Source organism: Pagrus major, chromosome 1 (assembly GCF_040436345.1).
Source record: "Pagrus major chromosome 1, Pma_NU_1.0".
In the NCBI taxonomy this organism is placed as follows: domain Eukaryota; kingdom Metazoa; phylum Chordata; class Actinopteri; order Spariformes; family Sparidae; genus Pagrus; species Pagrus major.
The window spans coordinates 28,228,701-28,247,985 of NC_133215.1; the positions used below are offsets into that span (position 1 = coordinate 28,228,701).

Below are 19,285 nucleotides of genomic sequence, written 5' to 3' on the forward strand. Positions count from 1 at the left end.
CACAGCGCCACCTACTGTTCAAAAGCACGACTGCGGGCCACACGTATCAAATTCACCATGAATACTTAGCGTACATTTGTACGTAGTGTCCGCTCTGTCTGAAGGAAGCTACGTAGAGTTACTAGATGAAGTTACGTCGCTAAAGAGGGCAGGGAAAGCTACGCGGCCGTTCAGCTACGTGACGCATACAACAATTGTTTACCAAAACCTTTATTTCCGCGTAGTTATCGTTTACATATAGCTTTGCAGGCGTTAATTGCCATTATTGCGTTATTTTGCACTTTATTAGCGCGCACAACGTAAACAACCCGCTGCCAAACGTTAAAGCTGACGTTACAAACACCGCGGAGAAGATAACGTTAGTGACAGTTTGTTCGCCAAAATGAGAGGGGGCTCCTCCTATGGAGACAGAGACAGGGACAGGGACCGTGGAAGAGACAGGTAAGTTTATATATGGAAGCAACAACACACATATTTATCACAACATTCAGGTTACATAATGTCTAGACATTACAGTCAGTTTGACCCAAAGCCATGGCTGTTTTAAGACTCCAGTGCTCTCAGCAGCAGGCCACGAAAAGTACAACACGACAACAGCAAACCTCAGACCACCTCAAGGCCTCACTGTCAATGTCACAATACATATTTAATAAAGAGTGCAGACCGGAGCAAGAACATTTACTGGACAGGACATACAGTAACTACACATTTGAAATGTTTACCTGATGGTGGCGCTAAAGGTGAGGTCCCAGGGTCACCAAAATTAGGTGTATAGATGCAGACTGAGCTGAGCATTAACGCTGGTGATAGTACAGTCCCATGAAATCACTGAAATTCATCATACTCATTGGTTGTACATTATTTGAACATTATGCATACAAATGTAAGTAGGTCTAGGCATGTGTATGCAGTGCCATATTTCATTTCATACTAAACACACGTATCAAAAAATATATGAGACAGATACATAAGAAAAATGTCTGAATCAATAAAAAACATTGAGGTTGTGTAAATTGTGCTTAAGTCTGCAGACTGGTAGAGCTCTGTAATAAAGAAGCCCACATACATAAAGTCCACATGAGCCACCTTGTGGACTTGGCCACTTGCCACGCTGGACTTAGTGAGAATAATAATTCTGCAATTAGAATAAAGTCTGGGCATATAGACTTAGCCATAAATACATCGGACACAGACAACCCCAAAAGACAGATAGAAATGATCATCACATGACCTCTTTAGTGAGGGTTAGAAAGTTGTCAAAGGTATCGATACTTGGATACTTTTTTGTGTTTAAAACAATACAATATCTCCATTCGATACTATCGAAGGTACTGAAGCTGTAAAAACAATTTCAGGTCTACAATCAGATTTTTAACCAAAGCTGCACACCCTAACATTTTTACAAATATGTTGGTATGTGTTCAGTGATTAGAAATGATGTGATTAAAATTCTAGTATCATGACAGCCTAGTACCTGGAGTGTTGCCACAACGACTGTTGATAGTCGTTGGCATGATGTAAGCAAATATGTCCAAAGTACAGTACAGCTCTGCCTTGCTGGATCCCCAGTGCTCTTTATCACTTGACCTTTATCTCTCAGGCCACGGTTTGGGGCCATGAGCGGTCGCAGTGGGCCCCCACCAATGAAGTTTGGGAATCCAGGCGAGCGTCTCCGCAAGAAGAGGTGGAACCTAGACGATCTCCCAAAATTTGAGAAAAACTTCTACACTGAACACCCTGACATCCAACGCATGAGCCAGGTAATTCTTTATTCCCTCACACTCACATACAATAAGTGAATCATAAATCTTGCACTATAAAGTGGTGCATTTGAGCATATTTCCATTAGCGCCCATCATTTTAACAACTCTTACGATGGCCTTCATCAGTTCTGTTAAGAAATTACACAATGATAAATGATAAAGTACATTCACACCTTGTAATCATGTTTCTTTATCCAGTATGAAATGGAAGAGTATCGCAGGAAGAAGGAGATCACCATCAGAGGCTCTGGCTGCTCAAAGGCGATCACTGCTTTTCACCAGGCGCAGTTTCCTCGTTAGTAAACCATACATTACACAAACTGAAGTAACTGCACAAATGGTCTCTGGGAAACATTAGCATATGTACATAGTACATAATTCATTCTCTCACTCCAGCATTTACTTCATTTTTTTGTTTTAAAGCCCCTTACATGGTAAAATTAAAAAATAAAATGTTATTAAACTGTGTTTTACAATAAATAGTGGTACAAGAAGGAATTTTCCAGGGTTTTGTCCTTCTGATCAAAAGACAGAAAGATAGAAATCAAAGTAACAGTCCAGCAATATAACTGTCTTATTGTCTCCCTCCTTCTTCTTGCAGAGTATGTAATGGATGTGCTGATGCACCAGAACTTCAAGGAGCCAACGGCGATCCAGTCTCAGGGCTTCCCTGTGGCCTTGAGTGGTAGGGACATGGTGGGGATCGCCCAGACCGGCTCTGGAAAGACACTGGCTGTAAGGCTGCCTTGCCATCATTTTGCACGATGATGATGACAACACTTAACTGGACTTTTAATTTGAAAAGTTAATTAAAAATTAACCTGATTTACATAGCAGATTTCAAAAAATAGACAGTGCACAGCATCACAAGTGCAGGACAATTTTAAGATCATTTAAGAGAGTCTAAATAATGTGTATTTAGAAGAGATTCATAGCAAAAGAAACATTTCCTGTGGCATGAAAGTAAGATAAGTTTTCGTTGTCTTGTGTGTGTTTGTTCCCTGCAGTACCTTCTTCCTGCTATTGTACACATCAACCACCAGCCCTATCTGGAGAGAGGAGATGGTCCAATTGTAAGTGTAAATTCTATATGTTATTATCTTTGATGCGTGTTTTATCTAAATCATACTCCCCCAGTGTGGGCTTGCAATCAGTCTGTAAAACCTTCCTCATTCCTCTTCTTCCTCTCTTCATAGTGTCTGGTGCTCGCCCCGACCCGAGAGCTGGCTCAGCAGGTTCAACAGGTTGCTTATGAATATGGCAAGTCTTCTCGTATCAAAAGCACCTGTGTCTATGGGGGTGCACCCAAAGGACCACAGATTCGAGACCTTGAGAGAGGTGGGTATGGTTATAAGACAGCACATGCAATGGACTATTCAAAAAAGTCGAAATTCAAAACCTTTATATCAAAAACCTTCTACATAAAAAACTTTATACCTGTGTTCTTTTATGAATAAGACTGAAATGATCGTCCTGAGCATCTTAAAAGATGTGCATCTTTTTTTGTTGTTGACTTTTTATGGCTTTAGGTGTTGAGATCTGTATTGCCACACCTGGTCGCCTCATTGACTTCTTGGAGTCTGGGAAAACAAACCTGCGGCGCTGCACCTACCTGGTGCTGGATGAGGCTGACCGCATGCTGGACATGGGCTTTGAGCCACAGATTCGCAAGATAGTTGAACAAATCAGGGTAGGCAAAGGCTCGGTTAGCATGACTACTAGTTTTAAAACGATTACCTTGGCTTATTAATGTAGAAGTATTTTTCCGTGAAATCATTTGCATGTTTTCTCTCTCTGTCACTCTCTCTCAGCCTGACAGACAGACCCTGATGTGGAGTGCAACCTGGCCGAAGGAGGTCCGACAGCTCGCTGAGGACTTCCTGAAGGACTACATCCAGATTAATATAGGCGCTCTGGAGCTTAGTGCCAACCACAACATCCTGCAGATTGTCGATGTCTGCATGGAGACTGAAAAGGACAACAAGTAAGGAGATCCAGTGGGAAAATATCTGACCTAGAATGACATTATGTCCTGATTATCTCATTACCTGCTATAATAGTGTTACAGAATGTGAGCTCATCCTTTCACACAGTTGAAACTGAGATCAGTACTGCGGACGTACTATGATTGTCTCTCCCTGTCTTAAGACTTTTTCAGCTGATGGAGGAGATAATGGCTGAAAAAGAGAACAAAACCATCATTTTTGTGGAGACAAAGAAGCGCTGTGATGATCTCACCAGGAGGATGAGGCGTGATGGGTGAGAAATAAACAACATGATGTTATTAGTTCTAGGATGGATTATGCAAATATTTGATGGACAGAAGTGGGTGAAGTGTCTAATCCTGCCGCATCATTGTGGTTTTGTGTTGTAGGTGGCCAGCCATGTGTATCCATGGAGACAAAAGCCAGCCAGAAAGAGACTGGGTACTCACTGGTAAGAAGACTTGTAATATAGTGCAACCACTTCCCTCCTGCCTTCTGTTGTAGATCTTTTTGTTTCTTTTTTTCCCTTCTTTTTTTTGCCTAAACTGGTTTTCTGCTGAGGGACAATTCAGAACAGGAAAAAAAACTTCCCTCCAAAGACAGCTAATTAGTATGTTTAGTTAGTTAGTTAATTTTCATCCTGCTCTTCTCTTTGTCTGTTTCTGCTTGTATTCCTACTAATATTTTGTTTAATCCCACAGAATTTCGGAGTGGTAAAGCTCCTATTCTGATCGCTACCGATGTGGCCTCTCGTGGTCTGGGTATGTGTGCTCACAAATATAGTTAATACAGCATAATTTCTCACATGATTGTCTCTTTCTGCATTTTCCTGTGAGTTATATATTTTCTGCAAATCATATGAAGCACACTTCATATGATTTACACAAGTTGATAGTCCACCACAGTCAGTTACACCGATGTGAAGAGCACAACTGCTCCTTTTCTTTAGGGCTTCTGTTTGTAAAGTTATCTTGAGCAATGGGTAAGTATACTACAAATGAGACCAGCTGTATCTGGTGAGGTCTGGTAATTAAGTGGGGTAAAAAAATATAATTCTAGGATAACACTAAGTGAAGAATTGTCTTCCCTTTTCAGGTTGACATTATGACAATGTGTTACTTTTATATAGTAGGTATCACATTAGCATTTTCCCATAATATACAGCTGGTAAAAAATGTAGTATTGCTGTCAAGTAGAAGTGTGAAAATAACAAAGAAGGTTTCATCTCTAGTCTTTAATGTACATCATAAGATATATGCACCTTACCATTATACCATGACAGTTAAATGAACTGTTTAGTCCACTATGGGTCTTCAGGCCTTCTGCTCTACTGGGTTTATAGTCTGTTTCTTGTTACTGCAGTTAAAAAGCTTCCTTCAACCGGGGCTCTTTGGCACGCTGCTGCCTGAAAGGAGGGGTGTGTGGGGCAGATGCTCCTGCGCACCTTTTCTTAACTCTCCTTCATGGTGTCAGTACAAATTAAATGAAGATGCTGCTCATGTTCTTCCACATAGAAGATAATAAATTACTGTATGTCGTTGGTCCATTGATATAATTCTGCAAAATGATGCACACACGTGTTTTGCAGATGCATTGAGTGAACAGTGACAGCTGAACCATCTCCAGTAATTTGTTGGCAGGATAACTGTGAGAAGGGGGGATAAGTGAAGTGTCTTTAACTTGCCAAAATTACTATGACCGAATCCTTGTGTTTTTTCCCCTCTTCTCCTCTCAGGGTTTGGCAGCACTCGGCAGCTGTAACAGTCTGCGTTGCTGTCACTGCCCCCTACGTAAAAGTAGAAGCTCTGCTAGTTTTAGAGGGATTAAAGCTCCTCTTATTCTCCGTGGGTAACTAAGATCCCCCTGCCCAGTTTTGTCAGAGTTTGTAAATCCAACGAGCCTTCCTTGGGAGCAGCCTGAGGTGCCTGTATGTCTGCCCATCGGTCCGTCCCTAAAAGCAGACAGACAGGGGGGAGAGAGGCTCGTCTGGATCCAGTCCTGGCCAGGGTCTGAGGAGGGTCCTGCAATGCAGCAAGAGAGCAACAGAACCGGCCCTTGTGTGCTTGTCTCTTGAGGTTTAACGGTTCTGCTCCCTGTCTGACGTTGCTGGTGTGGGATGAATCCCCCTCAGCCCCTCCCTATAAACCAGGACTGATCAGGGGGGACTGACTACCTTTAAAAAACAACATGAAGGGGGTAAGTACCTCACCACCCCTTTCTCTTAACTCCTCCATGAGCTCACCATACATTCAGGTACTTCCATCCTGCTTATTTTTTAGTAAAAACAAAATAGCAGTTTTTATCCTGGCACATCATCATTCTGTTACTCAGTAGGTTATGGTTGATAAAATGGTTTCCCTCTGTGGGGAAAGTTATTGATCAGCAGTGCTGTCAGAGCCCCACGTCTTCTGTAATAAGAAACAGACTCCTTGTCTTCACACATTCTGACCAGTAATCACATTGGTGTGAAGATTATGAAGCCTAAACATGGTTTCTGTACACGTCGGTCATCATCAAGTGAGCTTGAAAACCTGAATTCAAGTTCAGCTTTAACTGTATTTGATAAAAATGAGTTATAATGGTGGTTAACTTAAATGAATCTTTGGATGTGTGGATTTTTGCACAGAGCAGGTAAGTTAATTGTTTAGATTTCTTACATAAAGTATTAATGAAATATCTTATATATATATATTACATTGTATATACATATTATCTTTTTTCTTTAATGTACATTAAAAGCTTTAATTAATTATATATGTAATTTTCTTTATTTATTTAAATAAACAATCAGCTCTAAAAGTGTAATTAACATGATCAGTTTCTTTTTCCAAAATCTATTTCCCCTCTTGAGATGATCTTTATCTTTCCCTCATGCTGTAAAATCGATTGCTCTTTATCCAAAAGATGTGGAAGATGTCAAGTTCGTCATCAATTATGACTATCCCAGCTCTTCTGAGGATTACGTCCATCGTATTGGACGTACAGCCCGCAGTACCAACAAGGGCACCGCCTACACCTTCTTCACCCCAGGGAACTTACGACAGGCCCGAGACCTCGTCCGGGTGTTGGCTGAGGCCCGGCAGGCCATCAATCCTAAACTGCTTCAGCTCGTGGATTCAGGGCGAGGTGGAGGAGGAGGAGGTAAGAAGGACTCTCACCGTTTCTCAACTTAATACATCAAAGTCAACCATACAGTAAAATAGAAAAGATGGGACGTTTTGAGACTGTATATCTGAAGAGAGGTAGTCATAAACAGTTTAAAAACTATGCTGATTTGTTTTTTGTTACAGGTGGCAGAATGCGTTACCGTGGCAGCAGCTCCAACAACCCTAACCTTATGTATCAGGAAGAGTGTGATCGCCGCATGCGCCCTGGCGGTGGCGGCAGCAGCAAAGACAGCCGCGGGGGCTTCAACCGTGACAGCCGTAACAGCCGTGATGGAGACCGTTCCACTTCCTCCTCCTCTTCCTCCTACAGGGACAGAAGCAGGGATCGAAGGAATAGCTACAACTCGGGCTCAGATCAGTACCAGAGTTACGGCAGCAGCGGGGGCTACAACTCCCGCAGCGGAGGCCAGTCCGGTGGAGGCGGAGGTCAGAATCAGCCTAGCCAGCCGCAGGGTCAGTTTGGCCAGCCTCCTCCTCCAGGCCCTCCTTCAGCAGGAGGACCGCAGCCCCTGATGGCTCAGCAGTTTGCTCCAACTCAGCCACCACTCATGGGCTTCATGGGACAACCGCCTTACCCATTTGCCTCTCCACCCCCTCCTCCTCCAGGCCCTCCACCTCCCCGGAAGTAGAAAGATGAAGAGTTCATCTGTGCTACTCGAGTGTTCACAGTATGACTTTGTTTTTACTCTGACTCTTGTCATCTCTAAGATGCAGGGGTTAGAAAAGGATATATATATATCAAAGGAGGTAAGGGCTTATATTTTCTATTTGTTTTGTACTTTTTAATACAACCAATGTGTGGAATTTAAATGTACCTATACAAAAGGAAACCTAGAACTTTTTCCCTTAAGTTTTTCAACCTTTTAAGTCTGATACAGTTGCTCTCAACCATGTGCCAGAGGTTTCTTGTGTTGTGTGGATTTGTGCAGTTTGTTGTCCCTCTCTAGTTTAAACTGAGTCATTTATCAGCTGTATTAGGATGCGTTTAGAGTGAAACCTGGCTTACACTGAGGCCTCAGTGGTACGTGGTTGAGAGAGCTGGGGAAATGATTTCTAACATATATCATCACATTCCAGAATCATGTATAAGCAATATATTCTAATAATTGCATTGATTTGGGGTTTGAGTTATTGTTAACACTGAAGCAGTATGTACCAAGCTGTGAATGTTCTCTCATAGTTTTGATACCATGCAACCACTATTGTTATTTTTTGTTTGTTTAATGGACTGTCACATTAGACTTGTTGTGCATGCCTTTACTTTATCCTGTCCTGTAGTCAAAACTGTGTTTCTATTTACTTACACCTGTTACTTCACATATTGCTTTTGATAAGCAGATCAGCTAATGCAGACTAATTTTCATGTGGATTGACTAAACTGCAGTCAACTTGTTTCCTCTTTCATTTATTGGGTTCTTTTTCAAGTCTTTTCCTAATAAATACATGACTCAAAGCTGTATTTTCTACTATGCAAATTATTGATCAGGCTACTTCCACATCAGGTGAATTTCATGTACAAATGACTTTATTTGCCTTAAATACACATTTTTAGTACATTCTCACTTCGTACCCGGCGGTATTTACATATTTGTTGCTTTTATTGATAACTATACATTATGGCATGAAGCTTTAATTTCACAGTAGGAGCACAAATGGAAAAGACTGTTTCCCTCCCTCAGAAATACATCTGTACAGGCCTCATAGCGACACCTAGTTTTGATGGACCTTTTTGTTGTGTATCAATCTTTAATATCTTTATAATAATCTTAATAATTTGGATCCAGTTTAGTTGAACTCACTTTGACAGCAATGCATGCACAGTACCTGATCATATGATTTTGCAGTACTGCAAACTGAAGCATAGACGTTATTTAAAGAGGACTGAGGTTACCAAACACAGATTTATATCTGTAATAGATTTTGTAAAGGGGGAACTCTGCAATAACTTAGGACCTTGTAGTGTAAAACCTACATGCACCTCAATACATAACATATCCAGAGATGAAACAGCATGGCTCTGGACACGACTCTCCTATTTCATGTCTCATGTTTTGGGTTAATCACAATTTTTCTGGTTGTGGGAATGGTACAATAACTGCTACTGTAACTCCAGTAACACCAGTGCAGACAGATGACAAATCAAAGATGACCTGCTGAGTTAAAACCTAAACCCGCCATGGAAAGAGCGTTAGTCTCCGTCGTTATCTTCCCCACATCTTCTACAAAAGCGACAAATAATTTGACAGTCTACTTACTAATGATACTGTGGACAAGATGGAGGCTCCAGTAAACTCACATTTTCATGTGTGGACTTTTTACAAGACAAATCTGATCTGAATCCATTCCTCTCAATGCATAGTTTAAAGTACATCATGCTGGGAGCAGAAATGCTCATTATTTATAATCTGCTTGAACAATAAAGAACTGAAAGATGGTAACTGAGGCTACTATTTTGTATCATTATTGCTTACTTCCTTCTAGTTCTAAACGTAAAAAAAAAACGTAAATGTAAACAAATAAAAAAAATCTAAATGGAAATTAAATAGCTGATTTATTGTCCTACAAACCAGCCTAATGATTAACGGCAGAATGATTAATGGCACTGTGTGATGACTATTGATGGGATTGATGTACCATATGAAATGTAACACTTGCTTTCAAGTAGAAGTATTACACTAAATCGATATTACTCAGGGATTCTTATTGAGTCTCCAGATCTATCTCTATTGTAGTTACATTTGAAGTTTCACATGTGCTTCAGTCTTATATCTCAGGTGGAACCAGTCTGCATCAAATCTCCCTTTATTTAAGTCTTTATGATCCTAAGATGTGATCACACACCAGGGCTCTAATCACGTCAATGGCAATGGATATTAGGATGTTTCATTTGATGTATCATTTTTTTCACAGAGTCTTTTTTCTGATAAGGACATGGACATTTGAAAACAAAAACAAAAGATACAACTAGTAATTTGTACATGTACAATGCAAATGAAAATCAAACGTTTCATCCCAGGCACGTGTGGTAGAATCAAACCAGATGTCAGCAATGTCAACTCAGGACTTCACATGTCCCTCTTTGGGTCAATCAACAGTAGAAAAGGCAACAAATGAGAAAAGACAATGTACTGTAATAGGGAATGGTTTTGTGTGCAAAATTTAAACAAAAGAAGTGCATGAAAGTTTGTGTGTAAAATAAATCTCCAAATCAAAATCCTGAGAGAAACATAACGTCAAAAACTGTCCCAAAATATTGAAAACAAAGAAAAGTGCAGAAATTAAAAGCTAAATTAATGGGGGCAGAGATTTTGTGCCCTTCCTTCATAGTGCTTTTTTTTTTTTTTACATTAGACAATTTGACATTTAGGAGAAGCACAAGATTAAATGAACAATGGCCAAATTCCATTGAGCTGCTTCAGTTTCAGGGTCCTCCTATTGTTCATACTGGCTCACTGCCGCACTCAACAGAATAGAGCCATTGTTAATGTTATCAGTAACACCTGTGCTTGTCCTATTATGACAAGAGTGCTGTGGAACAGTCCTGTTGTCACAGCTTAGACACACACACGCTGCCCAACTCCAATTTCCCAAAGCTTGACACAAACATTAAAACCAGACAGTACTTACTATGTATCACTCCATTAGTATTCTCCCTGGATACACCAACTGGTTTCTCCTGATACTATTCCAGTTATTACAGCATTTCAGATCATCTCCTCATACTCATACAGTGGGAAAAACCACTGTGTTTAAAGTTACATAATTTCCCTATATAAGTCTGTGTTTGATAAATAAACAATACAATTTTCATTAAGGTGTAAAGTGGATGTTGTTTGCTGGCAAGTTCACCATGATATCACTTGACTGTTAAGGTCCAGTGTGTAGGATTTAGTGGCATCCAACAGAACACCCTTCGCTCTCCCTCCCCAAGGTTCCTGCTAAAAACACGATAGGCCCTCTCTTGAGACTGTGTTTGGTTTGTCCATTCTGGGCTACTGTAGAAACATGGTGGTGAAACATGGCAGACCCAATGGAAGAGGACCTGCTCCCACTGTAGATACAAACTGCTCATTCTGAGGTAACGAAAACACAACAGCAGATTTTTAGATTTAGGTGATTATATACTGATGAAAACTTAATTCTGAATATTATATACATTTTCTGCCAATACTATATTCGAATTCTGTTCCTAAATCCTACACACTGGACCTTTAAATCCTGGTGCTCTTCAGTGAAGTAGTGCTGAAGCAATTAGCAAATTAATACATTTATCATTTGATTGGAAATACATTTCAATTCTGATTATTAGGTTATTTATCAGCTAAAACACCAACTACTCCACATCATAGGTTGAATTCACTTGGTGTTCTAGCTGTTGGTCATTATATAATACAGTATAACATATCACTTTAAGCATTTAACTGACTTAAAGTGGAGCCCAAAAGCATTACTGAAGGACTAGAAGAATGTAATGATTTATTGCAACCCTACTCTGAAACTCAACATTTTCGCTCACGCTGTCGACAGTTATGAATGCATCAGACACTTGCTTGAGATTGAGCACTGGGGTTTTGTTAACAACAGAAATAATGCGAGACACCGGCTGTCATACGTGATTCACATGACACGGGGCATTTGAGCAGATTGTTGGAAAGTATGTAAATCAGACAAATTCACACATTCATTTTTTTATAAAAGGCTCAACTGGGTTTCCTCAAAAGTCACTACGTTTTTCAGCATTTCAGACAGTTTGCATCGACTGATTGTTGGAAGAAGAAAACATAGCCGCAAAACACAGGAACACAGAGATGATCGGACAGGAAGGCTGCGAAGGAAGGCACAGGGTAGAAGCTGATTCTCACAGCTGGTCTCTCATGTCCATTTGAATTACCAAACTGGAGTTTGAAACCGTTTGCCTTGAGTCAGCGATGAGGGACAACTTCAACCTAAATCTAAAGGAAGCAGCAGATCAGATGACAGAAGGTTGGTCGCTCTCACTAAAGGTTCCCCCAGGTGTTTGGAGGAGGGAAGTGGTCCACATCGCCAGACTCATCATGAGATTTGTCCCCCAGGTTGAAAGTCAGCTTGTACCGCAAACGTACTTTTTCCTGAAACACAAAGAGTAAAAATTCAGTTCAGTGTTACTACACCAGCGCTGATGTAACAGATGATTCACAACACACCAAAAAGAAATTGTGTGCTTCATTGAGGTCTAACAAACACATCAAATGCATATCCTTCCTCAAAAAACATTTGCAAAATCAGTGTTTAGTCAGTTCATCCGAAAATGAGAAATATATTTGATGTCTGCCCTCTCTCGAATATAATGGAACTAGAGGGCACTCAGCTTGTGGAGCTCAAAGCACCAAAAAATACATCTGAAAAACTAAACAGCAATGTCTCTTTCCAGAAATCCTGACCTGGTCACTCAAGTAACCACACACTGTGGGCAGTTTCATCTAGGAACTATTTTCTTTCTACCTAACTCCACTCATCAACCCTATCACAGAACTTAAGTAAGCGTGCATCTACTCAGGACAGGAGGTGCAGGTTATATCTTAGTTTTTCTGGTTGCCATAGAATCCTCAGAAAAACAAACTGATATATCCAAGTAGGTCCATCTGTGGACTGCCTACAAGTCCACAGATGGACCTTTCTTTCAGGGTTAGGAAAAACATATCAACAATGATGTGTGTCGTATAGTGTAGTGTAAGTGTAACCTGCAAGACTGTGGCATAGTACCTTGTGAGGGTTAGCCAACAGCAGGATCTGTGTGATGGCGGCTGGAGGCAGGATGGGATTGAAGGCTGGGAGCTCTGTGCTAGAGGGAGGCTGCAGCTTCACTTTCATCACCTAGGCAACAGAGACACATCCACACAAACACCATATTAATACAAATAACATTTCAGTTGAAATATATGGTTTCCTCCTGACAATGTTAAGATTTTTACATGAAAAGTCAAATGACTGTTTTGAGGACTGGACCAGAAAACCTTCAGGTACAGCAGAAAACATGAACCCTACCTTTGGTACAGCTGACTGAAAGCGGATGTTGGTGACAGGACTGGGGGCTGAGGACAGCATGGAGATGATCACCACCAGCACATCAGGGCGTGATGGAGGACAGTCACGAGCAAAGGTGAATAAAACCCGGAGGCTGTGTTTGTCGAATACAGTCACTGGTAATAAACTGCCTGAAAACCAAAACAGAATGATGTAGAGAAATACAGGGAGAAAACTGCACCTACAGTATGACCACACCCAGCATGTCACTGCTTCTTCTGCTTACTGGGTTTGATTGATTCCAGAGGCACGGTGACATCAGCTAGAGAGATGTTGTCGTAGGGGTCAGCAGCCGTGACACTGAGATTGGAGAGGAGGAGAGTGTCGGGCTGCTCTGAATGGACGACCAGGCTGGACGTGGGCCCCATTGCAGGACCAGCGGAGTTGGTGGTTGCATTTGGAGCAGGTCTAGAGTTGGTGCTGGACTTCTGCAGATCTCGTAAGGAGACTCTGGACTGAGGTTGGAGCTTATCCCTGCATTTAGAAGAGCGAAAAACACAAGAGTGTTAGCGTGTTGTTGTGTGCACGTAAGCAAAAAATATTAAACAACAAAGATGTACTTACCATTTGACCTGCTGGCTCTCTGGAGGTAGGGACTGCTGTAACAATGTCTTCCCCAATGAGTCCAGGTCTTCCATGGGTTTAGATGGCGCAGTGGGGGCCTCTACTGGCGGAGCCTGCGATGTCTGGACCACAGCTGGTAGCAACACTGCAGCAGGGACCGACGGAGTGGATGATTCTGTTCTTTCATAGGACTGAGAGAAACATATAGAAGGTTGAAGTTTGACAGAGATGATGTCAAATGGTTTGAAAATGAAGTCAGTATTAAAGCCAATATGTGTGGAATTCTCATATGATTAAAGCTTTTTTTTAAATGATTCTCATGGCAAAGGCTTTTGTTTTCAGGTTCTTACAGCTGTGCACTTTCAAGGTACTTAAAACAAAACTACTTCATCTGGTGTAAGATGCCAGAAGAAAACAAACAAATTTGATGTTAGGATCATTTCATTTGAAATATTAAAAGATTTATGGTTTACATAATGACTGTATAGATAAAACACCAGATTATGTTGAAAATCAAGCATTTCTTATGAAGTATATTCGAATCAAGACTTATTTTTCTAAAGTTGACAACAAATCCTGTGTTGCAAAACTTCCACTTGGTGGCACCAAAGTTCAATATTCTACATAAAGTGGCTTAGTACAGTACAGTTTTTTTATTAGATTTTTTTTACAAAATGCACCTGAAACGTGTTCTGAGAGTCGCAGTTTTCCGTTACATTCAGTCCTAAAAAAATCAGAGATAAAAAAGGTTAATCAAATTTCATGCATATTTTTCTGGTTATAGCATATTGAGGTCTAATGCTGTTCAAATACTGTTTCAAACAAATCCTGAACATAAATAAAATGAAAAACTGCTATTCATTCAAGGCTGTGAATGTGTGTAGCTTTGTTGTGGTCTGTCCAGATGTGGTCTGCTTCTGAAGATGCTGGGTTTCAGGCAATCAGCCGACAGGAGGGCTGCACACTAGCCGTTGGAAATAAGGTACACCTGTGCTGTGCAGGCCGAGCTGTGCTTACATTGCTGACTTGACTCCTTCTTGGCTTGTTAAAAAAGTTACGCTTAGTAATCTACCTTTGTGTTTACAAGCCAGATGAGTTTTTTGTGCTTACCCAGCGACATGAGCTCATCGTCCAACAGACTGATGCCCATGCTCTGAGTCAGGGTCTGTAGGCTGGAGGGCTCCGGGTTGGATGGTGCTGTGTTGGCTGATGCGTTGAGCCCCATCAGGTCTACGAGTGCTGAGCTACTGCTGCCTGGTTTGGACAGAAATAATGCTAAACCACACTGCCATTTTCAACTCTGAACTTGAAAACAAACACACACATGCAGCTACCTGGTGGTGAGGGTGTGGTTATGCCATCCTTTGACACATCCTCCCCCTTTACCAGCTGTCTGTACAGGTTGATGACCTGTGTCAGGCTGTCATTGGCCTGTAAGATATCCGCTGTAAGCAGAAAAAGGGTCATTAGCAAAGTGTTTTTCAAATCTTAAGCTTTTAAATGAGCCTGATTCCATGAAATTTGTAAGGGGGCATAAGTTACTTCATCAATAGTTATACAATATGACACACTTACCCAAGGCTTCATCACTATCCTCTGTATCACTTGCTAATCTGAATAGTGTGGGCCTCATCTTTTCACAGCGCTGGTACAGATCCTGCAAACAGACACATGTTAAAAATCAGTGAGCGGTGCAAGCAGAGTTATGACACTGCAGCTAGTTTTATGTGCTGAGCGGTGCTGACTTTAATGAGCTCCTGGTTGCTCTGGGAGCAGCTCTCTTTGCTGTAGCCCTCCAGCAGCTGGCTCAGCAGGCTCACGCTCTCCTTCACCTCCTGGATGGCGTTCACACGCTTTGATACCTTCTCCACACGCTTCTGGTCCTGTGAAAAGAGATATATCAAAGTTACAGCAGTTTGACAGACCTTTATTATACGACTGAATTTGTTCATCATGGTGATAATGACACAGGAGACATGGCAATATTATAGACTTAAGACTATTCTTTGTCACAATATGAAAATATCTTAAGGTTAAATGGGTTTTAAACATTAAATCCTATGAGTTAGCTTTTTTAAACGGTTAAAACTGTTGATATCTCTTTTGCAAGACATGATCTTAGTTTCAAATAATGTTCATTTAATTAATTTTTTTTATTCAAGGATCAAGCAGATTGATTTGCCATTATACAACACAGGGATGCATAACGAAATGAAAGTTTGTAACTCCTTCATGCTATAGAACACATATATAGTTATTTATATGAACTATTTTGATAATATTCAAGAAAAAGTTATATATGAAACTAAAGCCTGATGATGTTTGATTAAACTCTTGATCATTGATTGGATATTCAGCTTTCCACATCTAATGTCAACGTTGGGGGACATTGAGTAAAAAACTCACTATAGTAATCAAAAAATGAGTTGAAAAGGCTTTGACACTGCTATTCAGGTGGACTATGTTATTATGCTACATTATCAGGTGTGTATTTTGTACAAATGGTGGATAAACAAAGATACACATGCATGTAAGTCCACAAACTGTACAGCACATAAGGTAATCAAAACAGAAGACACACCTCCTGGACCATTTCCTTAATGAGCTTGTTTGCTGCTCTTAAATCTTCAGGGTGGGAGCTGTTCAATAAGCGAGACAGCGTCTGCAAAAACAGGATAGGACATAAGTGGGAGAGGAAAGAAAAGAGGAAGAGAACTTTGTCAACTGCTGGCCACTTAAATATTTTCCCAGGAGGTTCACTTCAAAAGGATTCGATGGGTATAGAATATTTTTAGAAATCTAACACAACAACAACACAATACACAAGTCCTTCCTTTTGGAAACCTATTCAGAAGCATGGGTGCTTCTTCTTCTTCATCACCATTACGTCATACCTTGGATTTCTCCTCATCCTCAAAGACAGCACTCTGGGCTCTGGGTGGAGGGGGTGGAAGGGGCTTGTCATCAGGAAGTACGGGATCCAGCTTGACAATGCCTGGAAGAGAACAAGGACACTATTAACCTCACATGTTGACAGCACAGATTTATATATTTACACTGTATATAGAGCTCAGTTTTTCTAGGTCTCCTCTGCATCAGTGCTCAGTACGGTTCTTGACATATGTGATACTGGTGCTATAACACTGGACTTGACATTCATATTCAACGTTGGTGCAAACGGCATCAATAAAGGGGCTCTGTGGAACTTGTGCTGGAAGCTGGTCATTGGTTTATGTTAACTAACAATAACCACTTCTGCTCTCGGTTAGCGGAGCGGAGAGAGGCACTTGAGTGCACGTGCATAAAGTCACATCCTTTGGATTGTCCTGGAAAATACAACCCGAGTCCAGTAGCATTAAACAACTGAGAGACGGGTGAGGTCTCATTTTTTACATCATGTTACAATCTGCTCACATGTGGCCAATACAAAAAGTGAATAATACCTGTAATTTGCTACAAATTGTTACATAGAGCCCCTTTAACTTCACACTAGATTCAACTAAGCATGACTAAGGACATTAGTCCCATGCCTATGTGATCAGCACTGTAAAAAAGGGAAGTGATACTACTGTACAAAACACAATGTGTTAAAGGAGGAAATTATCAGGAACCAAAACACCATTATCAGTGAAATATGGGAACCAAAAAACATTTTCATACACCTCTGTATGTACATCATGCACATTAGCATGAAGAAAATGAGACACTTCAAGATTTAGGCCTTTATCTCGCTGGTAAGTCATGTTCTCAAGCTTCTAGAGCGGCTCACCCTGTTTTTTCAACATCTGATAGGCGTCTGCTATCTTGGTCTCATCAGGCAGCCTCACTGTCCAGCTGTACAATATTTCCAACACCTTCTTCTTCACTGGCTCTGGAGCCCGGGCACCCAAATACTGCAGAGAATAAGGGATTAATGTAATTAAAGAAATTGTTTTTATGCTCTAAAAAGTACAAAAACTAGATAAATACACGGACAGCTGTTTAACTCTTCCTGTGAGGTTTCCACAGCCACTTAAAAGCTGCCCTCACTGGTTACAAAGCCCTACAGTAAATAATTCACATGTATAGTTTGTTGTACAGTAAACTGATATGACAGTATAAAGGATAGTGATCATTACCTTGGGTGAGACCACTTTGATGAGCTCATTGAGAAAGCGAAACTTTCCCACTTCACTGTGAAATCGCTTTCCGCAGTTCTTCATGCACGTCTCAAGAACCTGGGAATCATTTAGAGCTGTTTGTTTTACTTTTGTACAGACAAGCCTTTACTCAAACAAAAACCTCACAGTAGAAATGATGACAAGTTGCTTCAGATGTTATGTTTTGCAGACCTTTGCACTGTCACTCTGAATTGCAGTTATGACGGACGATCTCTTACCGTAAGTGCTTGCATAGCCTCCGACTCCTGAGGAGACTGGATTTTATGGGCCAGAAGTCTGGTCGCAAGCTGGGGGCTGATAAATTAAAAACTAAATTTAACCTTCACTTTACTGATGGACAAGAAAGGAAATCAATACTATAAGACATGAATTTGAAATATGTCACTCTTTGAATAAACAAGCAAGTTCAACCAAGTTAGAATCTAAATCAATCTGTTTCTGCAGTTTGCATAACTACTCTGTAACAGTGTGATATCCTTCATCATCATTATCATCATCACAATCATCATCATCTCACCCTTCTGGATCATTGTTGAGCTGATCACAAAATCCCTTGATATTGTCCCAGTCAGTTTCCTTATTCATAGGGTTGGTGGCCTTGTCTGTGCAAACGGAAAACACATCAGACTTCCATCTGCATCTGCTCTATACATTACTGCTGCATGTTAGGGACTTTTTACTTTAACTTACATTTAACAAAGAACATAACCAAACAAGAGTCCCTTGATACTGTGTCTTTCGCATTGTCATGTATGAATGTATGAGGTCTGTAAATCAAACATTTCGCAGCTGGTGACAGCTCACTCTGAGATCTGTAAATCTCAAGTCCCACTGACCGCCTGTGAACCCTGTCAGCAGCTGTAACCTCTGCTTGTTTGCAATATGCAAATTATCAGCTCTCTGGTTTGGAGAAGGTGACGAGAGCCTGTGAGACTGAAATCATGTGTTATAGCAGAAGTAGCAGTCGCAGTTCCTGGATCTATGGTTGTTCAACTGGCTTGTCCTGGATCCTTGAAGAGGAAACGGTCAGCAGCTAACTAGCTAGTTCATTTTGTTAGCATTCAGCTGGACATTACTTGGATTTTTAAGTTTAAATGTCGTGTTCGTGTGCCGTCACCGACCTAAAAATGTCCACGGTAATTATAATGTGAGCTCAGTATACGAGCGCATTACAGCAAAGGTGATTCATCAGCTGACTGAGTTTGCTCCTCGTCGACCACTGCACTTTTGATTTGATGACATTCGCTCTCTTGACTCCCAAATAATCTGTTCCCCAGGGAGAGCACTGTGGCCGACAGCGGTAAATTCAAATGGAGACAAAACATCCGTATCTCTTAGCAGTGCGTGGGCTAGCGCTTTAGGTTCAAAAGTTGATCTGATAATGAACGATAGGACGACTTACTGATGCGAGACTGTAGGCTAGCCTCTTCTGGAGGCGCCGCCGCCATCTTTCGGGAATTCTAAACAAGTGGCCACTATCGCGTGATTTTTCTAACATATCGCGTGGATACACGTTGGCGGAGCGACTCTGCAGCCCCCCCTGTTGGACGCGCGGAGGAACAACAACGTGACATTGAGTACGG

General features: G+C 41.0%; 2 protein-coding genes across 2 annotated transcripts; one reads left to right on the plus strand and one right to left on the minus strand.

Moving 5' to 3' along the window:
* Positions 1-129: 129 nt before the first annotated feature.
* Positions 130-8,372, plus strand: LOC141002152 (probable ATP-dependent RNA helicase DDX17). Its single transcript, XM_073473353.1, has 13 exons — positions 130-441; positions 1,601-1,760; positions 1,962-2,058; positions 2,365-2,498; positions 2,771-2,836; positions 2,960-3,101; positions 3,293-3,453; positions 3,575-3,747; positions 3,912-4,022; positions 4,138-4,199; positions 4,450-4,509; positions 6,653-6,889; positions 7,039-8,372. Exons 1-13 carry the CDS (start codon positions 383-385, stop codon positions 7,542-7,544), a joined length of 1,968 nt encoding a protein of 655 aa, XP_073329454.1. The 5' UTR covers positions 130-382; the 3' UTR covers positions 7,545-8,372.
* Positions 8,373-8,418: 46 nt separating this feature from the next.
* LOC141002162 (ADP-ribosylation factor-binding protein GGA1-like) lies at positions 8,419-19,150 on the minus strand. Its single transcript, XM_073473365.1, has 17 exons — positions 19,105-19,150; positions 18,220-18,304; positions 17,921-17,996; positions 17,661-17,759; positions 17,312-17,435; positions 16,437-16,537; positions 16,124-16,204; positions 15,288-15,425; positions 15,118-15,199; positions 14,877-14,987; positions 14,653-14,796; positions 14,223-14,266; positions 13,543-13,733; positions 13,205-13,452; positions 12,940-13,109; positions 12,658-12,768; positions 8,419-12,023 (listed from the first exon to the last, which is right to left on the minus strand). The coding sequence occupies exons 1-17, from the start codon at positions 19,148-19,150 to the stop codon at positions 11,913-11,915; spliced, it is 1,962 nt and encodes a 653-aa protein (XP_073329466.1). The 3' UTR covers positions 8,419-11,912.
* Between the last annotated feature and the right edge of the window lie 135 nt (positions 19,151-19,285).

Excerpts from the sequence above, each read along its gene's own strand:
- LOC141002152 (XM_073473353.1), top strand. The coding sequence starts at position 383 with ATGAGAGGGGGCTCCTCCTATGGAGACAGAGACAGGGACAGGGACCGT. Across the intron at positions 4,510-6,652 it reads TGTGGCCTCTCGTGGTCTGG|ATGTGGAAGATGTCAAGTTC; the intron begins GTATGTGTGCTC and ends TTTATCCAAAAG. Across the intron at positions 6,890-7,038 it reads GCGAGGTGGAGGAGGAGGAG|GTGGCAGAATGCGTTACCGT; the intron begins GTAAGAAGGACT and ends TTTTTGTTACAG.
- LOC141002162 (XM_073473365.1), bottom strand. The coding sequence starts at position 19,150 with ATGGCGGCGGCGCCTCCAGAAGAGGCTAGCCTACAGTCTCGCATCA. Across the intron at positions 14,797-14,876 it reads AACCACACCCTCACCACCAG|GCAGCAGTAGCTCAGCACTC; the intron begins GTAGCTGCATGT and ends TGTCCAAACCAG. Across the intron at positions 14,267-14,652 it reads CGATGAGCTCATGTCGCTGG|GACTGAATGTAACGGAAAAC; the intron begins GTAAGCACAAAA and ends TGATTTTTTTAG.